This window comes from Archocentrus centrarchus, unplaced genomic scaffold (assembly GCF_007364275.1).
Source record: "Archocentrus centrarchus isolate MPI-CPG fArcCen1 unplaced genomic scaffold, fArcCen1 scaffold_63_ctg1, whole genome shotgun sequence".
In the NCBI taxonomy this organism is placed as follows: domain Eukaryota; kingdom Metazoa; phylum Chordata; class Actinopteri; order Cichliformes; family Cichlidae; genus Archocentrus; species Archocentrus centrarchus.
The window spans coordinates 167,874-194,975 of record NW_022060280.1 but is presented as its reverse complement, the minus strand read 5'-3'; the positions used below and the strand labels follow the sequence as shown (position 1 = coordinate 194,975).

The following is a 27,102-nucleotide window of genomic DNA, read 5'->3' as shown; positions in this document are numbered from 1 at the left end:
TCAGGGAGGAGGTGGGGGAGCTCCATTTTTTTCGCAGATTATCGGTCTCCTACTGTCGTGACATGGTGACAGTTTTAACAAATATGTAAAAACCAGATTTTTTATAAAAGTTACATCCTGCAGCTTTAATCTGTAGAAGATTAAAGGCTTTAGTTCTTACTGTCGATGAGTGTTTGCCATTTTTTCAGTTTTACACATTTAGCTATGTGGTTTTGAAAAAGCACCCATTTTTACAAAGATTGTTGGTTTAAAAACAACACAACTTTATGCATTGTTTATGAAAGGCAGAGAAAAGTTAAGACTATTGTGATGAGCTATGAATAATTGCTTTACATTCTGTGATAAATGATGGAAGTCACACAGGAGTATTAAATAAAGATGGTTATATTTAACATTGAATCGCCACCTTATCGTGGTGGAGGGGTTTGTGTGTCCCAGTGATCCCAGGAGCTATGTTGTCTGGGGGCTTGTCCCCCTGGTAGGGTCTCCCATGGCAAACTGGTCCTGGGTGAGGGTCCAGACAAAGAGCGGTTCAGAAGACCCTTATGAGTGAAAAAACAAGGGAACAGTTTACCCTGCCCGGGATAGGGTTACCGGGGCCCCACCCTGGAGCCAGGCCTGGGGAGGGAGCTCGAGGGAGAGCGTCTGGTGGCCAGGCATTAGCCCGTGGTGCTTGGCCGGGCGCAGCCCGAAGAGGTTACATGGGCCCGCCCTCCTGCAGGCCCACCACCCGCAGGAGGTGTCGTAGGGGTCGGGTGCAGTGTGTGTCGGGCGGTGGCCGAGGGCGGAGGCCCTGGCGGACCGATCCCCGGCTATCGAAACTGGCTATTGGGACATGGAATGTCACCTCTCTGGTGGGGAAGGAGCCTGAGCTAGTGCGTGAGGTTGAGAGATACCAGCTAGATATAGTTGGGCTCACCTCAACGCATGGCCTGGGCTCTGGAACCAGTCTCCTGGAGAAGGGCTGGACTCTGTTCCAGTCTGGAGTTGCCCTCGGTGAGAGGCGGCGAGCTGGGGTGGGTATTCTTGTATCCCCCCGGCTTGCTGCCTGTACGTCGGAGTTTTCACCGGTGGACGAGAGGGTAGTTTCCCTGCGCCTTCGGGCTGGGGAACGGGTCCTGACTGTTGTTTGCGCTTATGCGCCGAATGACAGTTCAGGGTACCCACCGTTTTTGGAGTTGCTGGGTGGGGTGCTGGAGAGTGCTCCATCTGGTGACTCCATAGTCTTGCTGGGAGACTTCAACGCTCACGTGGGCAATGACAGTGAGACCTGGAGGGGCGTGATTGGGAGGAACGGCCTGCCCGATCTGAACCCGAATGGTGTTTTGTTATTGGACTTCTGTGCAAACCACAGTTTGTCCATAACAAACACCGTGTTCGAACACAAGGATGTCCATAAGTGCACATGGCACCAGGACACCCTAGGTCGCAGGTCGATGATCGATTTTGTAATCGTATCATCAGATCTGCGGCCGTATGTTCTGGACACTCGGGTGAAGAGAGGAGCTGAGCTGTGAACTGATCACCACCTGGTGGTGAGTTGGATCAGGTGGCGGGGGAAGATGCTGGACAGGCCTGGCACACCTAAACGTGATTTTGATCATGTTTCACATTTTATTGGGTCATGTAGCGTCAGGCACTGGTCTTGGTCCTGTCTCGGTCTCGCCCTCCCTCGGTCTTGGACCCTAAAAGTCTTGTTCTTGTCTCGGTCTCAATACCCTCTGGTCTTGGTCCTGTCTCGGTCTCGCCCTCCCTCGGTCTTGGACCCTAAAAGTCTTGGTCTTGTCTCGGTCTCAATACCCTCTGGTCTTGGTCTTGTCTCGGTCTTGGGTTAGGTGGTCTTGACTACAACACTACCAGGCAGCTGAATGTGAGTCTATATGTTTTATCTGTGCTATGTTATGATGTTATGATACAGTGCTATGATATATTTTAATGTAAGGGTGAACTGCTATTTCTGTGTAAAAGTAGAGCTGCATGATGTTTAGAACACAACAATTTGTGGTGTGTGTGTGTGATGTTTGTGTGTGGATGAGAGTAAGTGTGTGTTTAAGAGTGTTTACTGTAATTGTGTGTGTGGGTGTGATATTTATTGTGTTTTTTATGCGTGTGGGGTGTGTGTTTGCAGTGTGGGTGGTGGGTGCTGGCCTGGAGCACGGCGGTGTCTTGGGGGTGTGGCCACTTCAGGCCCTGGACCTGCCTTCCCTGCACTGCGGTTGGGTGTAGGGAACTGGGGTGTCTCGTGAGCCAGTAGTCAGCTGGCTCTCTTACTCCGGGGGTAGTCCTTCTGCCTCCCGGTCATATTCATCCTGACCCTTCCCCTCCTCCCACTCAGTTAAACATCACATTACACACACGTAGGCTCTTGGGGGAGAGGGGCTCATGCTACAGTGAGTATGGCCACCTCCTTGGCTCTGCTCGCTGTGTTGCTTGATGTCCCACTCCTCCTTTTTAATTGCATCAGTCGGGGGGCAGGTGTGTCACACAATGGTTAGTGGGTTGTGCTGCTGTGGTGGCGCCACTTGTCTGCTCACTGCTGCCTGCTCCTTAATTTTTTTTACATTTTAATCATTGAGGGCCTTGGGGGGGGGGGTGTCCATGGGCGCTGTTATTCAGTGCTCATATTACATCTGTCCCTCCAATTTCAATAGCACCATTGCTCATTGCCTCTGGCTCTCTGGACTCTTGCCATTTGGCCGTGGGGGCTCTGTCAAGGGTCTCCGTCCTTCCTCCTCTGGGGTGTTCACGCAGTTGCCATCAGGATGTGTGGCCTCAGGTCTTCTGAGCTCCTAGTGGCTGCGGATGGCCTGGGTCCCCTGGGTCCTTTCCTATTCACCTCTGGATCATGGGGGGCATGGTTGCAGTTTCTTGCCCTCATTGAGTACATTCCATGACAGAGGCACATAAACAACACATTACTGTAAACAGCAAAATTGTGTGTATGTGTGTATATGTATGTATGTATATGTATAGATATGCAAATGTGTGTATGTATGTATATTTTCTTTGAGTATTTTTCTTTCCTTTCTCCCCTTTGTCCCAAATCACGTGATTCTGCAAGTGTAGGTATTCATTCCTCGTGAGTAAATTCAACAACTCGCATGTGTAGAAGTCAGCATACAAAGAAACATTACATTACATGAGTGTCTGCTGTGCGCCCGTGTTGCTGCAGCTTAACACTTGAGAGGAAAAATCTGAATTCTACACCCATGAGGAAAGTTTCCAGAATTAAATTATCAATAGTTATTGTTTTCTGTCAAGTGACTTATGGCATAATACCATCTTTTTAATGTGATTAAAAATTTTGAAATTATTTTGAGTATGTATGTATTTGTATATATATGTATCCAAGTATTAATGTACTGGAAAATCCTGAAATTTGACCTTGGAAGTGCTTGAATTTGACCCTGGAAAAGGTGTATGAACCCTCATTAGGGCAAGTGATGTTACCTTATGGTCTTCTAACCTGTACTGAACACCCTGTTGAGTGGTCAATTCAGGAGGAAAAAAATCATAAATGAGAAAAAAAACAAACAAAAAAAGACTTTAAAACTAGAGAGAAAAAATGTAAATTTGGAAGATACAACAAACTCACAAGAAAAAACTCACATAATTGTCCAGAGTCATAAATGTGTGAGAGAAAAAGCTTTGATTTATTTTTTAGATTAAAGTCACTAATTTACAAGTATAAAAAGCATGGCTTTACTTCACAATGGTAGCTCAACATCATAATACCACATATGCCACATGGTAAGCATTGTATAGTAAACTGGGAATGCCATAGCTCCTGGTGCTATGTGTCAGGGCGTTTGAATCCCTGCAGTTTATCTTCAAAGTTACTTAAAAAATCTGAGCTGAATTTTTCATCTATTCACTATCGATTGCAGGCTCCACAAGTGGAGTGTTGTGATGAGGTTGATTCAGTAAAGTATGCAAAGCAAAGTAAAGCAATATTGGTCATTGTCAACTAAAAATAAATAAACACAAAAACAACAACAAAATGTTTATTGTGATACATTTAGTTTAGTGTTATTATTACTTTTCATTACATTATCATTTGTACTGGCCTCGCAGAAATCTCCATTCGGCTATCCAGCAAGCTAAACACCTCCACACAATAAATCCAGGACACCCTGTCGAACTTGAGCGTCTTTATAATGTGAACGGTGTGAAACTGAAATACAATACACAGAATAGTAAATACACGGGAAGTTTAGTACTTCAAATGCACGCATGTCTAAAACAAAGGTGTTTAACATATAGTGTCTGCCATATTAAACGCAGCAGAAATATGACCTTCCATCAACTAATGTATTTACAACAAATATAATCTTCATATTCAATACAAATTAATATATTTGATAAATTGTCTCAAACTGCAACAATACCAAATATATACTTCCAGTTAAACATCCTACTTACAGGGAATGCCTTTATGAGGTCTAGAACAGCAGGATTGCATGAGATGGTGAACGCATGAAATACAGCAGCCTTCTTGCTGGTTTCCGTGGGCTTCTACCACTTCTGGTCATCACTTCCTGTCACATGCCATTTACTGACAGTCTTAAAGGGACAACAGCTCTTTTAGTGCGAAAGCCCAAAACATCATTACTATTGTGATTTTGCTAGTTAACAATACAATGTTAAACCTTACATATGCCCATATATTAGCACAGACACCTGCAGTAATAAGGACATACACAGAATCTATGTACTTAAGCATTATGTTCTTGCCCTTCTGTATTACAAATTTGAACTCATGTGTATAGTTCCATATATGTATAATAGCATACAGTATGATGTGGTTCAAAGGATAACTGTGCTAGGCTAACTGAGTGGGTATAGTCTCTTGGCAAATGACAATTTCATGGTGGCTATGAATATCTGTACTGTTTTTCATGTGAATCTAGCCAGTAGCTGAATAGGGGATGGACTCGTGTTAGACTGACACAGGGACTAGCTAACTACTATTCATTTTAGCCTTAAAAATTCTGTACTTCAACTTTACCGCCAGAATCAGCAAAACTGCACTTAATATACCAGCAGTACTGCTGTACAATGTTTCACAGTAAGACCCAAATACAATAAAAACCATCTGGAAGCGAGACACTGATTATGAAACAGTCATGAATGATTTATCTGTTACTGCTAACAGAAAATAGCTGATTTTTTTCCCTTTTTCTTTTTTGGTTATGATGAGGATGTACATACATAACTTCAGAGAGAATTATATTCATTGTGTTATTCTGTGCTAATGAAGGTCCAACTACTTCCTGGATTTACTTTTTTTCATGATTTGAAGCCACCCAACCAAGGAAACCACATTTCAGTAGCAGGTGCCTATCTTTATAACTTAATACCTCAATTTTACCTGAACACATAAATAACAAAAAATACAGTCCAATACAGGTTCCTTACTATGTGTTTTCAGTAGAACAATCTTCTGCCACAGGAATAGTCTGTTCAAAAACTGCTGACCATGAGGCATGTGAATGACCCACAGTAACAGGGACAGGGTTTCTAGAAAGAGATTTTTTTTTTTTGAAACGTCATGTTTCAGTGATATGATCACTAGAAATCAAATTTCATTCACTTTCATCAGAGTGAGGCACAAACATCAGAGACAGAAATCTCAAATCATAAGGTACTGTAAAAGAGAAAAAAGGACATAAAAAACTAATCAGCGATATGAGAATATGAGACTAATCTTCTCATAAAAAGGTTAAATGACTTAATTGATCTTTGAGGGGGAAAAAAAGAGAGAGACTGATATGATAAAGTGATAAATTTTGCACACAGTAGATCTTATTGGACATAGGTAAGTTAAGCATGTAGTGTTCCTCCTAATCAAAATTATCTTTTCCAGGTGGGTGATCAGATATTGGAAGTGAATGGTCAGAGCTTTGTGACCATCTCCCACGATGAGGCAGTTCATATCCTGAAAAGAGGGCGCCACTTGCTGATAAAAGTGGTGGATGTGGGTCGCCTGCCTCATGCACGCACAGCGGTAGATGAGTCCAAATGGATCTGCAGTCATGCCATAGTTGAGACCAGTACTACAGCTAACCCCAATTCCATCCACAACGCCACTGTCAGTGGTGGTATCCATGCTAGTGTCAGTCCCAGTAATTGTAGTACAAGGTGAGTACACGAGACTGATAGCGAATGTCTATTAAAATGTGAATACCAGATCTGTGTGTGGGAAAAAGTGGTTGTGATTAATAACCCATTTGTTCTTTTTGTTCTTTTTTCATCATCTCAATGGTTTCTCTGATTTGCAAGATTGAGCGCTGGTTTGCAAAATCAAAACCTGCTCCCAGCAGTTAACTAACACATATGCCATTCTTAAAATTTTCTGGACCTTGAGAAATGAAAAGGAGGATTTACTTTTGAAGAGTAAATAACTCAGCCATGGAGATGCCACAAGCCAATGTACTCCTTATGCTGGTCTTAAATTGAGCAATACATGAGTGGGGTTACATGAGGAAGGGCATCCAGCATAAAATATGGCCAAATCAAAAGTGTGGCGTAATCAGTAAGATTTCCATACTGGATCACTCAGGGCCTGGGTAACAACAACTGCCTCTGTTGCTGTTGGTCAACAGGGTGCAGGTGGAAACTGTACTATTTTTACCTGAAGACACAGGAATAGGACAGGGGAAAGGCATGTCTGAGGCAGCAAGAGAGAATGAAAGGCATGGAGGTAAGTCAGTGGGGATTTTAAATGTTGGAACTATGACTGGTAAAGGGAGAGAGAGAGCTGGGTGATAAGATGGAGAGAAGGAAGGTATAAGGTAGAGATGCGCCAATCCGATATTCAGTATCGGTCCGCTCCTGGCCTAAATTACTGGATCGGATATCGGAAAGAAATACAATCCGATCCGATCCGACCCACATTAGCTGCATTACAGGGTTCCGTCATCTTCTTCTTCTTGTGGGTTTGCGCTTGACCAAACCAGCTTAGAGCTGCATTACCGCCACCTACTGGAATGGAGTGGGGATCAGGAAATAACCCCCTCAGGTCTCTGTCGCTGCGACGGATTCCTTTTGACACTGAGCGATCATCGCTGACACGTTTTTCCACACCTCCACACTCTCTGCCTGTTTGTGTGTTGTGCTGGCTGTGCTGAGAATTTCAGCTGTTATTTTTTTTTCTCTACTTCAGCTCCTGGACATACTGCTAGTGAGTGCAGCGTCCGGTACCGTAAGGACCCCTTCCCCGTCAAAATATTTTTTATATTTTAATCCCTGATTAGTGACTAAATATAGACCTGCAGTAGAAACGTATTTAGGAGAATGCCTGTGAATGTAAAGCATTACAAGATTAAGCTCACGCAGCCCCCAGTTTTTCAACATAAACACTGATAACACAACAGCAGCAGTCAGCTGATTTACCTGCAGTCAGTCTCCCCAAGCCAAAGAGGCGGAGCCGGTGAGCTCAGATGGAGTGGAAGAAAGCTTTTCTCCCAGTAAGCACCATTAAACCTTTACTGGGAAACACCTGGAGGTCCTTCATCAACCAACTGATCAGTAAGTGAAGAAAAGAGAACTTTGTAGCTGCTCCATCCACCCTGTTTGTTTCACACAGGGAAAAACTGCAGTATGGAAATTAAAATATGCAGATGAACTGTTAATGTGAAAAAAGTATTTCTTATCCAGTTACTCAGGTAATTGATAGAATAATTGATAGAATACTCGATTACTAAATTAAGCAATAGTTGTAGCCCTACTGAAATTTGCAACATACCATAAGCCAATGCATCACCTTCTCACATAGGAGCAGCAGAATTCAGGTGATAGAGCAATTGTTGTAAGTAAAGTATTTATATAGTGCTTTTCACAGACAAAAAGTCACAAAGCGGTGTATAATAATTAAAACACAATATCAAAAAACCCAGATAAAACACCATGTTAAAAACATATTAACATTTCCATATTAAAAGAAAAAGAATAAAAATAAAGTCAACAGAAAGCCTGGTTAAACAGAAAAGTTTTCAACTGTTTTTTTAAGATGCCACAGAGTCAGCTAAATGGAGCTGGAGTGGTAAACAGTTCCAGAGCTTTGGCACCACTCCCTGAAAAGCTCTGCCCCTCCCTGGTTCTTAGTCTTGTATATGGGACAACTAAAAGATTCTGATTTTGTTGTGTGAGAGACTGTTGACTTATGTAAAATGTATCCAGGCATTTGAAATCAGTTGTTTTTGTGTTTTTTTTTTAAAGGATCAGATTTGTATCGGTATCGTCAGATATCAAATGTAAAATATCGGTATTGGTATCAGACCTAAAAAAGTGGTATCTGCCATCCCTAGTTTAAGGTGAAAGTGAAGCAAGGCCAGGAGCATCAGAGGTGGATTCAAACTGTTCTACCATGGTGTAGATAGGAAGCCAAATGGAATAAGTGTAATCTTGAAGGTATGTGAATTGTATTACGGAGGTTAAGGGAGTGCCTATAGCAAAGACATTTTTTACGATGTTGAACTGTGTCTGTTTAAATTTGGTAAATAAACAAACATGATAAAACTCAGTCCTGCTGAACACTGGTACATTAACATTTACAAGTAACATTTGTCCATGGAACAATAAAAAAACTGTACAAGTAGAGAACCAGAGGGTGAACAAAAAACAAACAATAATAGTAATATAAACTCAGTTTATTTCAATAGGAGTTGTTGATTGGACTTAAAAACACAATTACAATAGAAAACGACATGAAACAGTTCAGCTTACTCAGCATTAACTAGTAATGTTCACATACTAGGCAATTTTAAGTAATATGAACTCAATATTTTTGAGTCGAATCAAAATCTGGGTTTACAGTGCAGGAGGGAGAGTAGCAATTGGAGTGGACTTCGATGGACATGTACTGTAGGTGAACAGAGGTGATGAGGAGGTGTTGAGTAGGTATTGTGTTAAGGAGAAACATTTGGAAGGACAGATGAAGTGAATTTTGCAAAAAGGATGGAAATAGCTGTGGTAAACACATACATGAAAATAAGGGCCAGATATAAGGTGACATATAATAATGGAGGTAGGTGACCTTTATCTTATGTAGAAGGTGCAATCTGAAAGTGATAGAAGACTGTAAGGCAAAAAACAAAGTTCTCCGGGGCACAAAACAGAAGAGGGAGATGGATAAAAATGTTTTCGGGATGAAAAAAAGCTTTTCAAAGTGGTTCAAAGCAGTGGCGGCTCCAGAAATATTTTTCTGCAGGTGCTCAGGAGAGGCTAAGCATTTTAGTGAGGGTGCTATGAAGGATCATTTCAGTTCACTTTCAGTTCTCAACACAGACACAAACTATTTCCCTGGGGGTGCTACAGGGGTGCTATGACTTTTCCAGGGGGAGCTATAGCACCCCCTCTAGCACCCCCTATAGCACACTGGGCAAGTGTTTTGAGTTTGTTGTAGGGTTTGCAGTCATCTGTGACTGTATGACAAGCAACACTCACTAATGACTGGGAAATTAAATTGAAGCAGTCGATGTTTTTATGTCCTTCTTTTGAACACGTTGTTTTACACAACAACTTCAGCAATATCAGCATGGGCGTTATTGTTGTTGGAACATAAAGGTAATAAGTGACCTGACAACATACCATGGTGCTGCATAAACCCACTGACTCAGCTTATGCTGAACTACAGTCTGTACTTTTGGACTGTCATGATATCAGACAATCAATGATCATGGGTATCAAAAAAAAGGTCATGATCTTTCTTTTCACTAACTTTGCATTTGACTAAGGTCAGTGTCACAACTGGTAGCACGAGGCAATACCTGGTCCCTACAGAGGTTGCACAGATAGTTCAGCTCTTCAAACATGGTACATCAATACATGCCAATGCCAGAAGGTTTGCTCTGTCTCCCAGCACAGTCTCAAGAGGATGGAGGAGATTCCACAGGACAGGCAGTTACTCTAGGACAGCTGGACAGGAACATAGAAGGTCCTGAACCCATAAGCAGGACTGGTATCTGCTCCTATCTGCAAGGAGGAACAGAATGAGCACTGCCAAACCCCTATAAAATGACCTTACTGAGATCTGATGAGCTTTCAAAGTATTCCTGTCATTATTTTGAGCGGTGTATTAAACTCAAAATCCAAATGCATGGATTCTCTTCCTAATGTCCTGCCTAATTTTTTTCCATATTTGTCATACTTACATGTTTCGGATTATCAAACAAATGTTAAAATTAGACAAAGATAACGCAAGTAAATACGCAATGCATTTATTAATTTCATTTATTAAGGGTAAAAAGCTATCAAAGCCTATCTGGTCCTATGTGAAAAAGTAATTGCTCCCTAAACCTAATAACTGGTTGTCCCATGCTTGCCGGCAAAAACTGCAATCAAGCATTTGTAATAACTAGCAGTGAGCTTTTCACGTTGTTGTGGAGGAATTTTGGCACACTTTTCCTTTGCAGAATTGTTTTCTTTTTGGGGGGTTTTGAGTATGAATGGCCTGCATAAGGCCATGCTAAAGCATCTCAATCTGATTTGAGTCTGGACTTTTACTAGGCCACTCAGAAATCTTCGTTTATGTTTGACTGTTGGTATCATGTTCTTTTTTATGAAATGTTGAGTTAGTTACCATGTAATGGGATACAAACATTTCAAAAATTTCAACTTTGTCTCATCAGTTCCAAAAGTCTTAGGGCTCATCAAGATGTTTTTTTGTTTTGGCAAATGTGAAACAAGACTTTGTGTTCTTTTTGGTCAGCAGTGATTTTTGCCTTGGAACTCTCCCATGGATTCCATTTTTGCACAGACTCTTTCATGAACGCAAAATGTCTTTGATCTGAAACAATTAATTTAGACAAACCTAAGAAACCAGAAAGGGGGCAAATACTTTTCCATGGCACTGTAGCTAGGTAGCATCAGATGATAGTCTGTAGAATGACTCTGGAAATCAAGAAGAAGATGTCAGGCAAATGTAAGAAATAAATGGTGGAAGAATGTATGAGACCAGCTATGGGTGGTAGTGAAAAGTTAGCCAATGACTGGTAGAAGTACAGCTGAAGTGATAAAGTGCCAAGAATGGACAGAGGAAATGAACATCGGAAAAAAAACAAGAACATCTGGTGGTGGAATGAGAAAATGCAGAACGGGATTCTAAGGAAGAGCTTGACAGGAGAACTGGGGGCTGGATGTGTGACAAAGAGAGAAGTGGCAAAGGCGAAAGAAAGCCTATTAGCCTTTTCTCTTGCCTTTGCCACTCCTCTCTTTGTCACGCTGGACACTAATGAAAGAGAAGGGCACTTGTATCGATTGGATTGACAGGGAGATTGAGCTGGAAATTATGTGCAGCAGGTTAGAGTGATTAAGAGTTGTCGCCTGTGAAGAAAAATCGAGGGTCCAGACCAGGGTTATTATAGTTAACGAAAACGAACGAAATAATGAAAACTGAAATTGAAAAAACATTGTCGTTAACTGAAATAAATAAAAACTATAATTAAAAGGAAAAAACGATAACTAACTAAAACTGAATTAGGAGTTTACAAAACTAACTAAAACTAACTGAAATTATCGATAAACTGACTTTCATTTACTTTTTTTTTTTTTTAAGCCTTGTGGATTGATATGAAGTCATTTTTTCCGCTCTCCGAGTTTAAGCTGGGAGCGCCATCGGACAACTGTGTGAGTGCGCATTAGGGTTTAATATTTTTCCCGAAAATGACATGAATCAAATCCCGGGAAATGACGAGCCATTTCCCGGGAATCCCGGGAAAAAGTTTATTTATTTTTTTATTTTAATTAGGCCTTCTGTAGCCTGTGTCGGCCTTAACCTATTGTGATATTGTAGAGGTAGCTTTCCAGCTATGTCCTGTTATGCCCAGTAGGGGGCAACGTCGGCTTGATTAATGCAATAAAACCTACATCTGGACATTCGAGTGCTCGAGCTATGCGGTGTTGTATCGTTCCTCAACACTCCCTTAACAAATATAATTCAAATATTCCTCCACTGTACATGGAATTATACCAAGCTATTTTACAACTGCTGGTGCAAAACAATACGGTTCATCTCCACAGCATTGATAAAGGCTCAGCCACGCTGTCGTGGCGACATCTGTTGCACTATATCTCCACCAGTGGAACGCTGTAATAGTCATTGAAAAGTTAACTACCGTACTACACTATAATATGGCATAACACAGGGCCTTGAGTAATGCACCACGACTTGGTCATTGCCATTCTGGCAACAGCAAATTTATAACACCGTGTCTGAGGGTTAAAGTAGGTTCGCTGTGAATCGTCTTTTGAAAAACTGGCCAATCCTTATAGCCTAAAAAATATACATTTTACTCAACTCCATTTTAAAAGCGAAATATGTTAAAGCAATCTATTTCATGATACTTTCTTCACACATTAGGCCAGTATCCTAATTCATGATTGTTAGTAAGCGGCTGCAAACGAGGAAAAGAAACTCGAAGTTAAACAGATATTTCTTTATTGTTCAGGGCAGGCATATTTTATAGGCTATATAATGCAATATAACAATATATAATAATATAGAATTATATAATACAAAATACCTTAGGGTAAACACATTGCCTACGATTTCAACAAATTAAAGAGGAAAAAAGTACAACTGTTTAATACCTCTATTAAAACGCTTGAGATGAAGGCTGAAGCCTTAAACGGAGGCTGAACGTGCCTGAAATGAAGAGTAATGCTTTTCGCATTAAACGAACCCTTCTCTCAATATTTCCTTAAATTTAACATTCTGAAGCTTTCTTTTCTTTCTGAAAGTCAAATCGACGCGCGTGACTTTTTTCCCGGTTTCCTGTCTAACGTTTCCCGGGAAACGGGAAATGGTTCTGATCGCATTTCCCGGGAATCCCGGATCCCGGGATTAAACCCTAGTGCGCATGTGCGTGCGCTCACCGCGCTGGTCCGCAAAGTAATGGCTGCGGTCTGCCGAGAAAGCGGCAGAGTCCCATATGGAGGTTCTTTGAGTACAAGAGCACAGATAGAATCGAAAGTCTTGTTGTGGATGATGAAAAATGTGCGGAACACTTCTCAGTCAGGAAAAACCAGCAACATCAAAGTCCAACTGAGAAGCGCACAACGGCTACAGAAACCGCTCTGATCCTACCAGGTAACCTGGCCTGCGCCTCTGAGAAACGGGACTACTTGTCGGGTCCACGCAGCCCAGAAAGTTGTGACTAAACTGTTTAGTCCTTGTGCGTTTCCGGCTACTTTATCAGTGAGAGAATAACAATCAGGAATAATAATCAAAGCATCAATATAAGGACTCACAACTGTCAGCAAATTCCTGGTAGGAGACTGCTGAAACTATCAGGATGGATGTGAAGGAATGAAGAAAGTGAAAAAAAACAGGGACAAATATGTTTGCAGCCAAAAAACTGAGCACAAAGAGCGAGGACCAAAAAAGAAGTCCCAGCCTGCGCTGCATATAAAACACCTGCACACGACCACAAGGTAATAACACCCACAATCCAGCTACACAAGCATAAATGTGGACATGAGGTCGGCAACTTCCGTAGGCTATGTACAGAGGCCGCAAAGACCCTGCAAGTTTAATTAGCGAGCATCTAACCAAGCTAGCTCCAAAACAGAAGCAGCTTCAGGTGGTGAGAACAACAGGATGCAGCCGGATTTGAGCTCCTTCAAAGATTTTGTTTTTGTCAAACACCACATGTAGGTGTTGTTAATCTACTGCACTGATGCTGAAGTTTATTGTGGAGTTTGTTGTAGAATTTATTGAGTTTGGGAATTCATGTTTTTCTTTGTTTCTCCCTGTTGATGTTCATGTGTGTCCTTAATATTACACACATTTAGCATGTCTTGTGAACAGTTGGTTGTTGAATATATTTCTTTAAACGGTATCTTTTGTCAAGTTTTCATTACACAATAGTCACTTTTGCGCCTTGAATCTTGCACCTGATTAAGTATGAAAATACTAAAACTAATACTGAAACTAACTGAAACTAACTAAAACTAAGCATGAAACCAAAAATAAAAACTAATAAAAACGAGAAAACTATTAAAACTAACTGAATTAGAGAAAAAAAAGTAAAAACTAACTAAAACTAAACTATAATGTAAAATCCAAAACTATTATAACCCTGGTCCAGACTTTCAAACTGTACTGTAAGCCTCTGGGCACCTTTAAGAAACTGAGAGATGTATTGTGTGCTGAGCAAGCAACATGAACTGCCTGAATCTCTGCCACCATACCTTGCAGGGTAACTGCAGATTTGCCTGCCTTCAGCTGGGACTGCGGAAATTGCCAGGATGGCCTTGCTGTGGCCTCACAGCGGTTGATCTGTTTTACTGCACACCAGTAGGCAAACAGTCCACAGCAGTACAAGTAGGCAGCCCAAGTGGATGGTAAAAAATCTTGTACTTTTATATTATTTTGTACAGAATGTCTCAGTCCTATTGCCTACAAGGATTAGGTATCAAAGTACTTCAAAAGAACGTAATTTCTCCTAGATATTCTTGATTAGATGGGCCTGATGTATATAAACTAAGCTTTCTCTTTGAACAGGAAGTTGTATTTTTTTAAGTGGTTCTTACATACTTTTGTGGGGAAAAAAAATTCTCAGATGTAGACAATGGGATTATTTGGAACATAGTCCAGCAAAGTCAACATGGCTTAACAAAATCTGAAATACTACTGAGCAGAATGAAGTATAAGGTGCAGCAAAGCCAAAATCCAGTGTCCCCATATGTGGTTGCAGGGTCTCAGGAGGATAAAGATGGTACTGACATTCATTCAAAGACCATTATTTCAGTTCAGTTCAGTTTAATTAATATAGTGCCAAATCACAACAGTCACCTCAAGGAACATTGTATTGTAAGATAAAAACCATACGATAATTACAGAGGACATCTCAACAATCCCCATGTGAGCAAGCACTTGGCGACAGTGGGAAGGAAAAACTCCCTTATAGCAGGGAGAAAGCTCCAGCACAACCAGGCTCAGGGGGTGGGGGTGGGGTGAATAATAACTAATGATTAATGCAGAGACGGAAAACAGGTGACTTAAGAAGAAAACACAGTGCACCAGCCTAGGCTATTGCACCATAACTAAGGGATGGTTCAGGGTCACCTGATCCAGCCCTAAGTATAAGCAAAAAAAGGAAAGCTTTAAGCTTAATCTTAAAAATGGAGAGGTGTCTGTCTCCCAAATACAAACTGGGAGCTTGTTCCACAGAAAACAGGCCTGAAAGCTGAAAATTGTGCCTCCTATTCTACTCTTAAGTATCCTAGGAACCACAAGTAAGTCAGCAGTCTGACAGCAAAGTGCTCTACTGGAATGGTATGATACTATGAGGTCTTTAAGATAAGGTGGGGCCTGATTATTCAAGGCCTTATATGGAAGAAGGATTTTAAATTAAATTCTGGACTGATCAAGGAGCCAATGAAGAGAAGCCAATTTGGTGAAATATGCTCTCGCTTATCTTATTGTCAGTACTCTACTGCAGCATTTTGGCTCAGATGAAGGCTTTAAGATAAGATAAAACTTTAATGATCCCACGACGGGGAAATGTGCGCATTACAGCAGCTCAGTACAGAAAACTAAAAATAGAATAGAATAAAATAAAATAAAATAAAATAGAAAAACACTATACACATATACATAAGCACTATATATAGTGCTTATGTATATATATAGTCAATACACACATGTACATATACACACTAGGGGTGGGACTCGATTAAAAAAATTAATCGAATTAATTACAAGCTTTGTAATTAATTAATCGAAATTAATCGCATTTTAATCGCATTTCAATATTTGACATGATAAATATTAATTTAAGTTTGGTTGATGAATGAATCAATATACATAAGCTTAAACTTCAAAATTTTGTTTATTTTCCCACCAGTCTACTACGCAGACCAACGAAGGGTGGAAGTGCTCCTGTGATAAGCAAACACCTGAAATTAAAGTTAAGCATCATAACTGGATAGTTTTATTCAACATTAAAACCCTTTAACATTCCTGGGGTTCATTTTCCCATGTATTTGGGCCCGTATCAGGGCCCTAGGATTGTTAAAGTTAATGTCTCACTTGTTATAGTCGGAAATTAATCATTAGCTCAGCTGTATTCCTTGATGTTGAAATGTGTTATGCTTGTTTTAACAGCTTATTTTGAATTAAAGACTTAAAATTAAACCACAAAAAGGAGAAAAAGTTCGTTCTCCGTTTATGAGCTACGAAGAGGTGACGGCAGGTGACGCTGATATGAAGGCTAGCTGCTCACTTCCAGCCTTTGTGGTCTTCGTGGGCTGCGAAAGACGTGGGCCGGGTCCTTCGCAGGATGCGGCCCCTAATTTGGACATTGTGCGTCGATATAATCTGTATGCCTGGAACTCGTGCACTGAGAAACGTTCCAAGGTGCAAAGTGCGATTAAAATGCGTTAAAATTTTTAACGCGTTAATTTCCCCGTAATTAATTAATCGAAATTAACGCGTTAAAGTCCCAGCCCTAATACACACATATACACACACATCAAAACACTATATACAGATATCAAAATATTATATACATTTGTAGCCGGTAAGGTACACAGCATACACGGTATGCATTATATGGGTGAGTGTAATAAATAAAATGTATCTGGACTGTATGGATAAAGTGATGGCAGAGGAGGTAAAGTGTCCAAGTGACTCAAGACATTATGAAGTGTTGTACAGTCTAACTGCTGTTGGGATGAATGACCTGCGAAAGCGCTCCTTCCTGCAGCGAGGATGTTTCAGTCTCTGACTGAAGGAGCTGCTCAGCTCACCCACGGTCTCATGCAGAGGGTGATGGGGGTTGTTCATGATGGATGTCAGCTTTCCTAACATCCTCCTCTCACCCATCACCATCACAGACTCCAGGGGACATCCCAACACAGAGCTAGACCTCCGCACCAGTTTGTCCATCCTGCTCCTGTCCCTGCCGGTGCATCCACCCCCCCAGCAGGCCACTGCATAGAAAAGGGCAGATGCTACCACTGTGTCATAAAAGGTCTTTAACAGAGTCCTGCAAACACCAAAGGACCTCAGTCTCCTCAGCAGGTGGAGTCGACTCTGGCCCTTCTTATACAGGACGTCTGTGTTTGTAGTCCAGTCCAACTTGTTATTGAGATGAACACCCAGGTATTTGTAGGAGACCACTGTCTCAATATCCTTTCCCTGGATGTTCACCGGTGCTGTAGGGGGTGGCTTTCTCCTGAAGTCTATGATCATCTCCTTCGTCTTGCTGGCGTTGATTTGGAGTGCGTTGTTCTCACACCAGCCGACAAAGTCACTGATGACACCCCTGTATTCCCATCTGATACACATCCAATGATGGCCGTATCATCTGAGAACTTCTGTAGGTGGCAGTGGTCCGAGTTGTACCTGAAGTCTGAGGTGTACAGACTGAACAGAAAGGGTGAGAGGACCGTGCCCTGTGGCGCCCCCGTGCTGCAGACTACCACATCAGACATACAGTCATGGCACCTCACATACTGTGGTCTGTTGGTGAGGTAGTCGATGGTCCATGCTGACTGTCTACTCCGGCTCCCTCCATCTTCCCTCTCAGTAGTGCAGGCTGGATGGTGTTGAAAGCACTGGAGAAGTCAAAGAACATGACCCTCACAGTGTTTCCTGCCTGCTCTAGGTGAGAGAGGGATCTGTGCAGCAGGTAGATGACGGCATCGTCCACCTCAATGCCGGGCTGGTAGGCGAACTGCAGGGGGTCCAGCGCTGAGCTCACCAGTGGGCAGAGGTAATGAAGGATGAGCCTCTCCATGGTCTTCATCAGGTGAGAAGTCAGGGCCACAGGTCTGTAGTGGTTGGACTCCCTGGGCTGTGCGATCTTTGGCACTGGAACTATGCAGGAAGTCTTGCACAGTTCAGGAACCCTCTCCAGATTCAGGCTCAGGTTGAAGATATGCAGTACCACCTGACAGAGCTGGTCTGCACAGTCCCTGAGCAGTCTGGGGCTGATTCCATCTGGACCCGCTGCCTTCCTGATCTTCGTCTTTCTGAGCTGACTTCTCACCTGATCAGCTGTGAGGTGGATGTGAGGCTGGGTTGGGGTGGGTGATGGGGTGGGTGATGGGGCTGGCTCCGCTGTGGGTGAGGGTGAGGAGAGTGCAGGCAATGATGGCATTGCACCAGGAGAGAGGGGGGTCAGCATAGGGAAGGGGGCAGATGGAAGCTGAGGGGTGGGGGAGGTGGTCAACGACCCAGAGTCAAATCTATTGAAAAACAGGTTCAGGTCGTTAGCCCACCCCCGGTCAGCAGACACTGTGGCTCCTCCATTGTCCTCGAAGTGGCCAGAGATTTTTTTCTTGTTTCTCCAGACTTCTCGGACTTTGTTATGTTGGAGCTGTTCCTCCATCTTCCTCCTGAAGCTCTCTTTGCCTCTCCGGATCTTGTATTTCACATCCTTTTGCACTCTCCTCAGTTCCTCCTTGTCTCCAGATCTGAAGGCCCTCTTCTTCTCGTTCAGCAGGGCCTTCAGCTCTGGGGTCACCCACGGTTTATTGTTGGAGAAGCACCGTACCTTCTTGGTTGGCACAGTGTTCTCCACACAGAAGTTCATGTCTGTGATGCAGTGGGTGAGGGCGTCGATGTCCTCACCGTGAGGCCTGCAGAGTTCCTGCCAGTCTGTAGATTCAAAACAGTCTCTCAGGGCCTCACTGCAGTCCTCAGACCACAGTCTTATTGTCTTCTTGGTGGGGGTTTTTTTCTTCACAATGGGGGTGTAGGTAGGGTGAAGAATGACCAGGTTGTGGTGTGAGTGGCCAAGCGGGGGTAGAGGTGATGAGCTGTAAGCCTCCTTTGTGTTAGCAAACAGCAGGTCTAGAGTTTTATTGTCCCTTGTGTGGCAGTCAACATATTGGGTGAAGTTAGGGAGAGTGGAAGAAGGTGAGGCATGGTTGAAGTCCCCAGAGATGATAATCAGGGACTGCGGATGTGCCGTCTGTAACTGAGAGACGGTGGTGTGGATGTCCTCACAGGCTGCTGTAGCGTCGGCCGACGGCGGGATGTAAACAGTTAACACAATAACATGTGAAAACTCCCGGGCCAGGTGGTATGGCCGAACGCTAACCGCTAACAGTTCAATGTCTTTGGTACAGCGCTGCTCCTTCACAGTGATGTGTCCTGGGTTACACCATCTCTCATTAACGTACATCGCCAGTCCCCCACCTCTCCTCTTACCACTCTCCCTCATGCTCCGGTCCGCTCTCACCAGCTGAAAGCCCTCCAATGTTACGACGGTGTCCGGTGTGTGATCCGTGAGCCAAGTCTCCGTGAACAGCAGGAGGCTGCTACTGCTGGTACTCCCACTGCAGTCTGGTTAGCGCCGTCAGCTCTTCCATCTTGTTGGGTAAAGATCTTACGTTGCCCATGAGAATAGATGGAATGCTCGGTTTGTACCGTCTCCTCCTCTCCCGGTACTTCGCTCCAGCTCTGCATCCCCTCCTCCGACGCCGTAATTCCTTCGGAATCTCGGGTCTCTCCTCCGGGAGTACGCTCCTGTTGCGCAGGGCTAACAGCTGATCCCGGCTGTAAACAATAGAGTGGCTCACCGGTTCTCCAGATGAAGTGGTGAAAAGTCCCAAAAAGAGTATAAGGAATGCCACTACTCTAATGAAACGTTGCAGGTCCATGGCGGGTTTGATATCCAATATAACTACGAAACTAAGAGTCTGAAAGAAAACCTTAAAATACAAGAAAAACACACAAGAATGGGAAGTAACCTGGGAGCTGCAGTAACAGGCTGCCACCGGCGCCATCTTGGGAAAAAAAAAAAAAAAAGGTTCCGGGTTCCGGGGAACCTTAGGACAGCCTGATAGTAATGAATTGATAAATGCATAAATTAGCTTTTCAGCATTACTCTGAGACATGATGTTTCTAATTTCAGAGATATTACACAAATTCAAGAAAACTGACCTACACAATATGTGCATTGAAGGACATATGCTGGTCAAAAATGACTGGCTAGACACTGTTTCTAAGACTTGTAGAGCCACGTACAAAACTTCAGTTTTATATAAATTTAAAACCAGTAGAGTAGAGGTCATCCAGGCATTTATGACTTTAACACATTCCCGCAGTTTAACTAATTGATGGCTTCATGGATAGATAAAGCTGGGTATCATCTGCATATCAATGAAAATGGATGCAATGCTTTCTAATAATACTGCCTAAGAGAAGCATGTATAGTGTAAATAGAATTGGTGAAACTCCATAATTACTGTGTGAAGAAGACTCCCCATTTACATGAACAAATTGGAGTCTATTCACTAAAAATGATTTGAACCACTGGAGCACAGTACCTTTAATACCTATGGCATGCTGTAATCTCTGTAATAAAACATTATGGTCAACAGTATCAAGCACTGCACTGAGGTCTAGCAGGACAAGCACAGATACAAGTCCACTGTCAGAGGCCATAAGAAGACCATTTGTAAACTCACTAATACTGTTTCTGTGTTGTGATGAATTCTTCAATAGTTACTTCCTCCAAACCATCAATGTGGTTATTAGATCCCATTCCTACTAGATTGCTCGAAGAAGTATTTCCAATTATTGATGCTTCAATCTGAAATATAATCAGTCTGCCTTTATTAGTTGGCTATCTACCACAGACTTTCAAGGTGGCAGTAATTAAACCATTACTTAAAAATCCATCAGTTGGGGGACTTCCGGAGCAAATGGAGTAGACGGGTGCGTTAGAGCCTCTCTCCCACCTTAACTTCAAAATATTCCGTTCAAAACTCGTTAATCCGCTCACGGTTTCGATAAAATAATTTATGAACGGGAGGGGAAACATGTCGAGCCATAAAAAATCGACAAAAATGCCTAAAGCTCAGGATAAAAGTGCCCTAGTAGCTAAGGCTACCATGTGCCTGAAACAAGCTAACGACAACGTGGCTAGCTCAGACGCTGAAAGCACTGGAACGAACATGGACTCGGAAGGAATTCTTAAGGCTATCGACGATTTGAAGACTGCCTTAAAGGGGGATAATGCAAAGCTACAACAAAATATCGACCATCTGGGACATGAGATCAACGGTAAGCTGGACAATATCGCCACTGAAGTACAGGGCCTGGCAGAGCGTGTTGATGAGGCGGAGGCCCGCGTTCATCAAGTAGAGACCTGGGCAAAGGAGGCAACGGAGGCGCTGTGCTTCTGCATCGAACAACAGAGGAAAACACAGCTTAAAGTGCTTGATTTAGAGTCCCGTTCCAGAAGAAGCAACGTTCGTGTATTTGGGGTGCCAGAAGGTCAGGAGGGGAACTCCACTACACAGTATATCGAAACGCTTTTGAGAAGCCAGCTACAACTACCGGAGGACCTGGACTTGAAAATACAGCGCGCACATCGCACTCTGACAAGTAAACCCCCACCCGAATCACCACCGAGGGCTATTATTGTCAACTTTCTGGAATTTTCCACAAAGGAAAAGATCTTAAGAGAAGTGTGGAAAAAAGGCAAGATCCAGGTGGGCTCTTCAATTATTCACTTCGACCACGATTATGCACCCGAGATAGTGAAGAAGCGCAGAGAATATAACGCTATCAAGAAAGCGCTCAAAGTGAAAGGCATCCGCTTTCAAACACCGTTTACCAACATAAGGATCCACTGGGAATCAGGAACTCGCACATATTCCAGCGCCCGGGAAGCCTACAACGAGCTGAAGAGACGCGGAATCCAGGCGGAGGAACCGGCGATAGCTGACGGTGTTTCCAGAGCGGAGTGGAAGCTTCGGGAGCTGCTGGGCTGGCAGCCGGTGGATAACAGCGGCGCTGCGGTGGCGCTGAGAGCCAAGAACAAACTACAGGATTTCCAGCGGAGCATGATCGAATGAAAATAGGCAGAACAACATGACATAATGCAGTATTATTTTGACTAGGCTCTGATTTACTACTTCGTGGGAGAGGTCACTGTTTATCTTTTTTCTACGTTGGACTAATAGGATGGACGTGTTTTTTCCCAAAGGCGCTTCTACCGTCCTTTTTGGGCCCTCTCAGTTTGAGAGGTTTAACCCTCGACTTGCCAACGGGGTCAAGAGCGAGAAGAAGGAGCTTCTCCTCACCTTGGAAGTCAGTTTGTTACTGTTTTGTTTTGTTACTGTTCGTGTTTTGGATTCAGGGGCCAAATCAGTCAAGGTATTTATGTACAATACTGTCATATAATTTAAAAATTGCTTCCTTGAATGTAAACGGTTTGAATAGTCCAGTGAAAAGAAAAAGGGTCTTAGCCAAATTGAAGAAAGATGGGATACAAATTGCTCTTCTACAAGAGACACATATGTCTAAACAAGAACATGACAAATTTAAGTCACTTGGTTACTTAAACACGTTTTATAGCTCTTGTAGAAACAGTAGAAAGAGGGGGGTAATCACCCTGATTTCTAATTCACTGAACTTTGAATTGATATCTGAGAAGGGAGATAAAGAGGGCAGATTTGTTATTATAAAGGGGAGAATTGATAATGTTGTGGTCACGATAGTTAATGTATATGTACCGCCAGAGAGCGACAGGACTTTCTTAAAAACGTTCTTTGACATCATTATCTCACTTAGCGAAGGAGTTCTTATTTGTGCTGGAGACTGGAACACAATCCCTAATTTTGCTCTAGATACGACAAGCCATAAGAAACAAAAAACTGGTAGGTCAAAAGACCTAAATATCCTGATCAGGGAGATGGGCCTGTTTGATGTCTGGAGGGGTCTCCATATTAAAGAAAGAGAATTTACCCATTTCTCTTCTACCCACAAAGTCCACTCCAGGATTGACCTGTTTCTGATGAACACCATTGATAGATCTAAAGTGAAGGAATGCTTAATTGGAACATCTGATATTTCAGACCACAATATTATCTATTTGTCCATCTGTCTGACTAGTAGGCCTAAAACAACATTATGGCGCTTAAATATAGGTATTCTTAATAATGAATCCACAACAAAGGAGATTAGAAAAGAAATAACGGAATGTGTAAAAGACAATAATAATGGGCAGGTAAATCCCACCTTAGTTTGGGACACGGTCAAGGCAGTAATGAGAGGGAGACTAATTTCTAGAACTGCTTACCTCAAAAAAATAAAGAGGTTAAAATACGATGAACTGGAAAAAACTCTGAGGAACTTAGAACTAAAACAGCAAATGACTAACAATGGAGAATTTTTAGAACAAATAACAAAAACTAAAAACAAAATAAACGATATGATATTCGAGGAACTTGAGGAAAAATTAAGATTCTGCAAACAAACATTCTACGAATCAGGCCCAAAAGCTACCCGGATCTTAGCCAGACAACTTCGTAAACACCATTTGAAGCATTCGATTACCAAAATTAGAGAACCCTCTGATGGTAATTTAACCTATGACATGGATAAAATACATAAGACCTTTGAAAATTATTTTAAAACACTATATTCTGCCCCAAGATCAGTTAACATAACTGATATTGATAATTATTTGGCATCTTTGGATCTACCTTCACTAGGTCTAACCCAAAACAAAACTCTAACTGCCCCCATCACACAGGAAGAATTAGATACAGTTATTGGACATTTGAAAAGTAATAAGTGCCCAGGTAGCGATGGGTTCCCAAATGAATGGTACAAGACGTTCAGGAAGGAGCTATCTCCTGCCCTGCTTGAATCTTTGAACTGGACATTGAGCAGAGCTGAGATCCCACCATCTTGGAGAGAGGCTGTAATATCGGTCCTCCCTAAAGAAGGGAAAAATGTTGAATACTGCGAATCATATCGCCCAATCTCAATTCTGAATGTCGACTATAAAATTTTTACATCAATAATTTCTCGGAGAATGGAGTATTATTTGTTAGACCTAATACATGAAGACCAGACGGGATTCATCAAAGGCCGACAAACCCATGACAGCATAAGACGAACATTGCATATATTAGACCAAGCTAAAAAGCAGGGCCTCAGTGCCGCATTAATTAGTTTAGATGCAGAAAAAGCCTTTGATAGGGTCAACTGGACTTTTTTATATAAGGTACTAGAGCGCCTGGGCTTTAATAACCAGTTTATTAGGTGCTTGCGATCACTTTATGATGAACCACGGGCCAGGGTAAAAATCAATGGGCACCTAACAAACAGCTTCCAACTACACAGAGGAACCCGTCAGGGATGTTGTCTAAGCCCATCGCTTTTTGCAATATTCATTGAACCCTTGGCACAGGCCATTAGAGAGGATGATGGGATAAAGGGAGTTAGTTTTGCAAATATAGAACACAAGATTGCCCTCTTTGCAGATGATGTAATCACATACCTCCAAAATCCAGATACAACGCTCCCCAGAGTTATGTCAGCATTAACTGAGTTTGGTCAACTGTCGGGCTACAGTCTAAACATCACAAAAACACAGGTTCTGACAATTAACTACTCACCTAGTAAATTTATAAGAAAGACATATGGACTTAGGTGGGATGCCAAAAAGCTAAAATATTTAGGAGTATTCATTTCTCGAGACTTGGATGAGTTATTTAGTTTGAACTTTGATAATCTTACTGAAAACATACAAAAAGATTTGACAGCCTGGGCAAGGTTATTGTTGGACTTCACAGCTAGAATGGAAATAGTGAGGATGAATCTACTTCCTCGATTTTTATATCTTTTCATGTCATTGCCTACTAGAATATCTAGCGCACAGTTTCATGCCTGGGACAGATTGATCTCCAGATTTATTTGGTCCGGGACCAGACCAAGAGTAAAATTTAAAACACTCCAAATTAATAGGGACCAGGGGGGTCTGGCTCTTCCAAATTTGAGAGAATACTATTACGCATCTCAGATGAGATTCATGGTCTGCTGGTGCTCCTTGGAAATGGAGACTAGATGGAAACAGATTGAACTTAGCCAGGGTGGGGCCCAACCTCAGACACGTCTGGGAGGTAAAATAGTTACAGACAAAAATGGGAATGGTATAGTTGAAGATACGTTGTTAATCTGGAAAGAAGTGGTTGATAGGTACAGATTGGCAGATGTCACTGGACTTCTGATGTGGCCCTCCTGTAACTCAAATTTCCGACCAGGAGAATTAGATTCTTCTTTTTTAGATTGGAAAGATAGAGGGCTTGTGGCTTTGTGCCAGTTTGTAGAAGGTAACACTTTTAAAACATTTGAGCAACTGAAAAGGGATTACAACCTTGAGAATAGAGATTTATTTAAATATTTCCAGGTCAGGCACTTTTACAATTCAAAAATTAAAAAAGGTGTTCCTCCAGAAGGTAATACTATTGTGAACATTTTTGCAAATGCTTATACGCACCTCCCATGCAAAACTGTTTCCAAACTATATAAGGGGTTGCAGAAACATAATGGAAATAACACCTTGAATATTAAGTCTAAATGGGAAAGGGAATTGGGAGTAAAAATTACAGAGGATGCTTGGCTTTCTATGTGTGTGGCACAACAGACGTCTACCAGTTCTAAAAGATGGAGGGAATTTGGATGGAAGTGTTTAATTAGATACTTTATTACACCGCAAATTACTAGTAGATATAGAGGGGAAGAACAGCAATGTTGGAGACAATGTGGATATCGGAACGCCAATCATTCTCATGTATTTTGGTCCTGCCCAAAGTTGGCAGCTTACTGGGATGGAATCTGTCAGACTACTGGGATAATTTTGGGGTATGTCATCCCCAAAGATCCTAGAATTTTTCTGTTGGGGCTGATATCTGGAGAATTGTTTCAAAAAGAGGATGAGTACCTTTTTAAAATTCTATCAATTGCTAGCAAAAAAGCAATTACACGATCTTGGCTAAAGACACTCCCCCCCCAGCTGGACCACTGGAGGGACGTCGTGGAGGAGATTCATTCTATGGAAAAACTGACATTTCTTTTACGTATGAAAGGACATTCTTACAATAAACGTTGGTCTAAATGGTTAACATACAAGAGCAAGGAAGCATAACTAGGTGTAATATCTTGTAATGTATATATATACTTAACTAAGAATCAGTGCCCCAAGTTCAGTGTGTGTTGTATGTTTTATTGTAATGAAAAATGTTAAATAAAGAGTATAAAAAAAAAAAAAAATCCATCAGTTGACCCAGCTGTCTTAGCTAATTATAGGCCAATCTCCAGCCTTCCTTTTCACTTAAACATTCTTGAAAGAGAAAGAGTTAGTTGTACTTAAGAGTAGAATAGGAGGCAGAGCCTTCAGCTTTCAGGTCCCTCTTCTGTGGAACCAGCTCCCAATTTGGATTTAGGAGACAGACACCCTCTCTATTTTTAAAACTAAGCTTAAAGCTTAAAGCCTACAGTTACGACTAGAGTCATAATTGTAGGCCAAAAAGGAGTGTTTCTTTTTATTCACTCTTTTTAAAACTCTGTTTATCCCATGTAAGAGACTGTGTGTGTCTAATGTGGGCTGATTGCAGCTCACTCGTCAATTGAATCTTCCTCGATCAGAAGCAATAGGCCAACTCCAATGGTGCAGCTTAGAAGGTTTATTGAGGAGGCAATGTACCTCCTTTTGTCAGTGATACACCCAAGGTGTCCTATATTGTCAAACTCAACTTCTTACATTTAGATGCTTGAGTAGGACTCTTCCTATTATATTTCAACACAATACGTACAATTAAGCATAATTTTTGAATAGTCGTACCAAAACTATACTGTGATTTTTTTTTTCCTTAACCTACCATAATGCCTAAACCTAATTATGTGGTTGTACCCCATCAAAAATGTAGCCAAATGTAACCGAAAATAACATATCCTTACCATAGATGAGCAGGATGAACTTAGCCACAATTTATCATTAGTGTTTTGGCTGTCACCATGTTGTTTTTTTCAAACTTGGATAGTCTGTAAACACAGGAAGCCAAAATGTTAATCTCATAACTCATTCAAATCCTCATAAAGACACCAATGGTATAAACAATGAATCCAATTAGTGGAGGTGAGGCCTAGAAAGGTAAAATGGACTAGTCCTTTTATACTCTAGTTAACCACTCAAAGCACTTAATACAACACATCTTACATTAACCCATTCATGCACACATTCATATAAGCCCCATTTCAAAGCGCTTTCTGTCTAACATTCACACTTCCACGGTTGCATTGGAGAACAACTTGGGGTTCAGTATCCTGCCAAAGGACACTTTGGC

The 27,102-nt window shown here is 42.0% G+C and overlaps 1 protein-coding gene across 1 annotated transcript in view; it reads left to right on the top strand.

The window, feature by feature from the left end:
- Positions 1-27,102, top strand: part of LOC115777649 (whirlin-like) — a 138,203-nt gene that overhangs the window by 59,915 nt on the left and 51,186 nt on the right. The window contains exon 4 of the mRNA XM_030725580.1: positions 5,867-6,141. Within this exon, the coding sequence (XP_030581440.1) occupies positions 5,867-6,141 (275 nt within the window). The remainder of the gene's footprint in view (positions 1-5,866; positions 6,142-27,102) is intronic.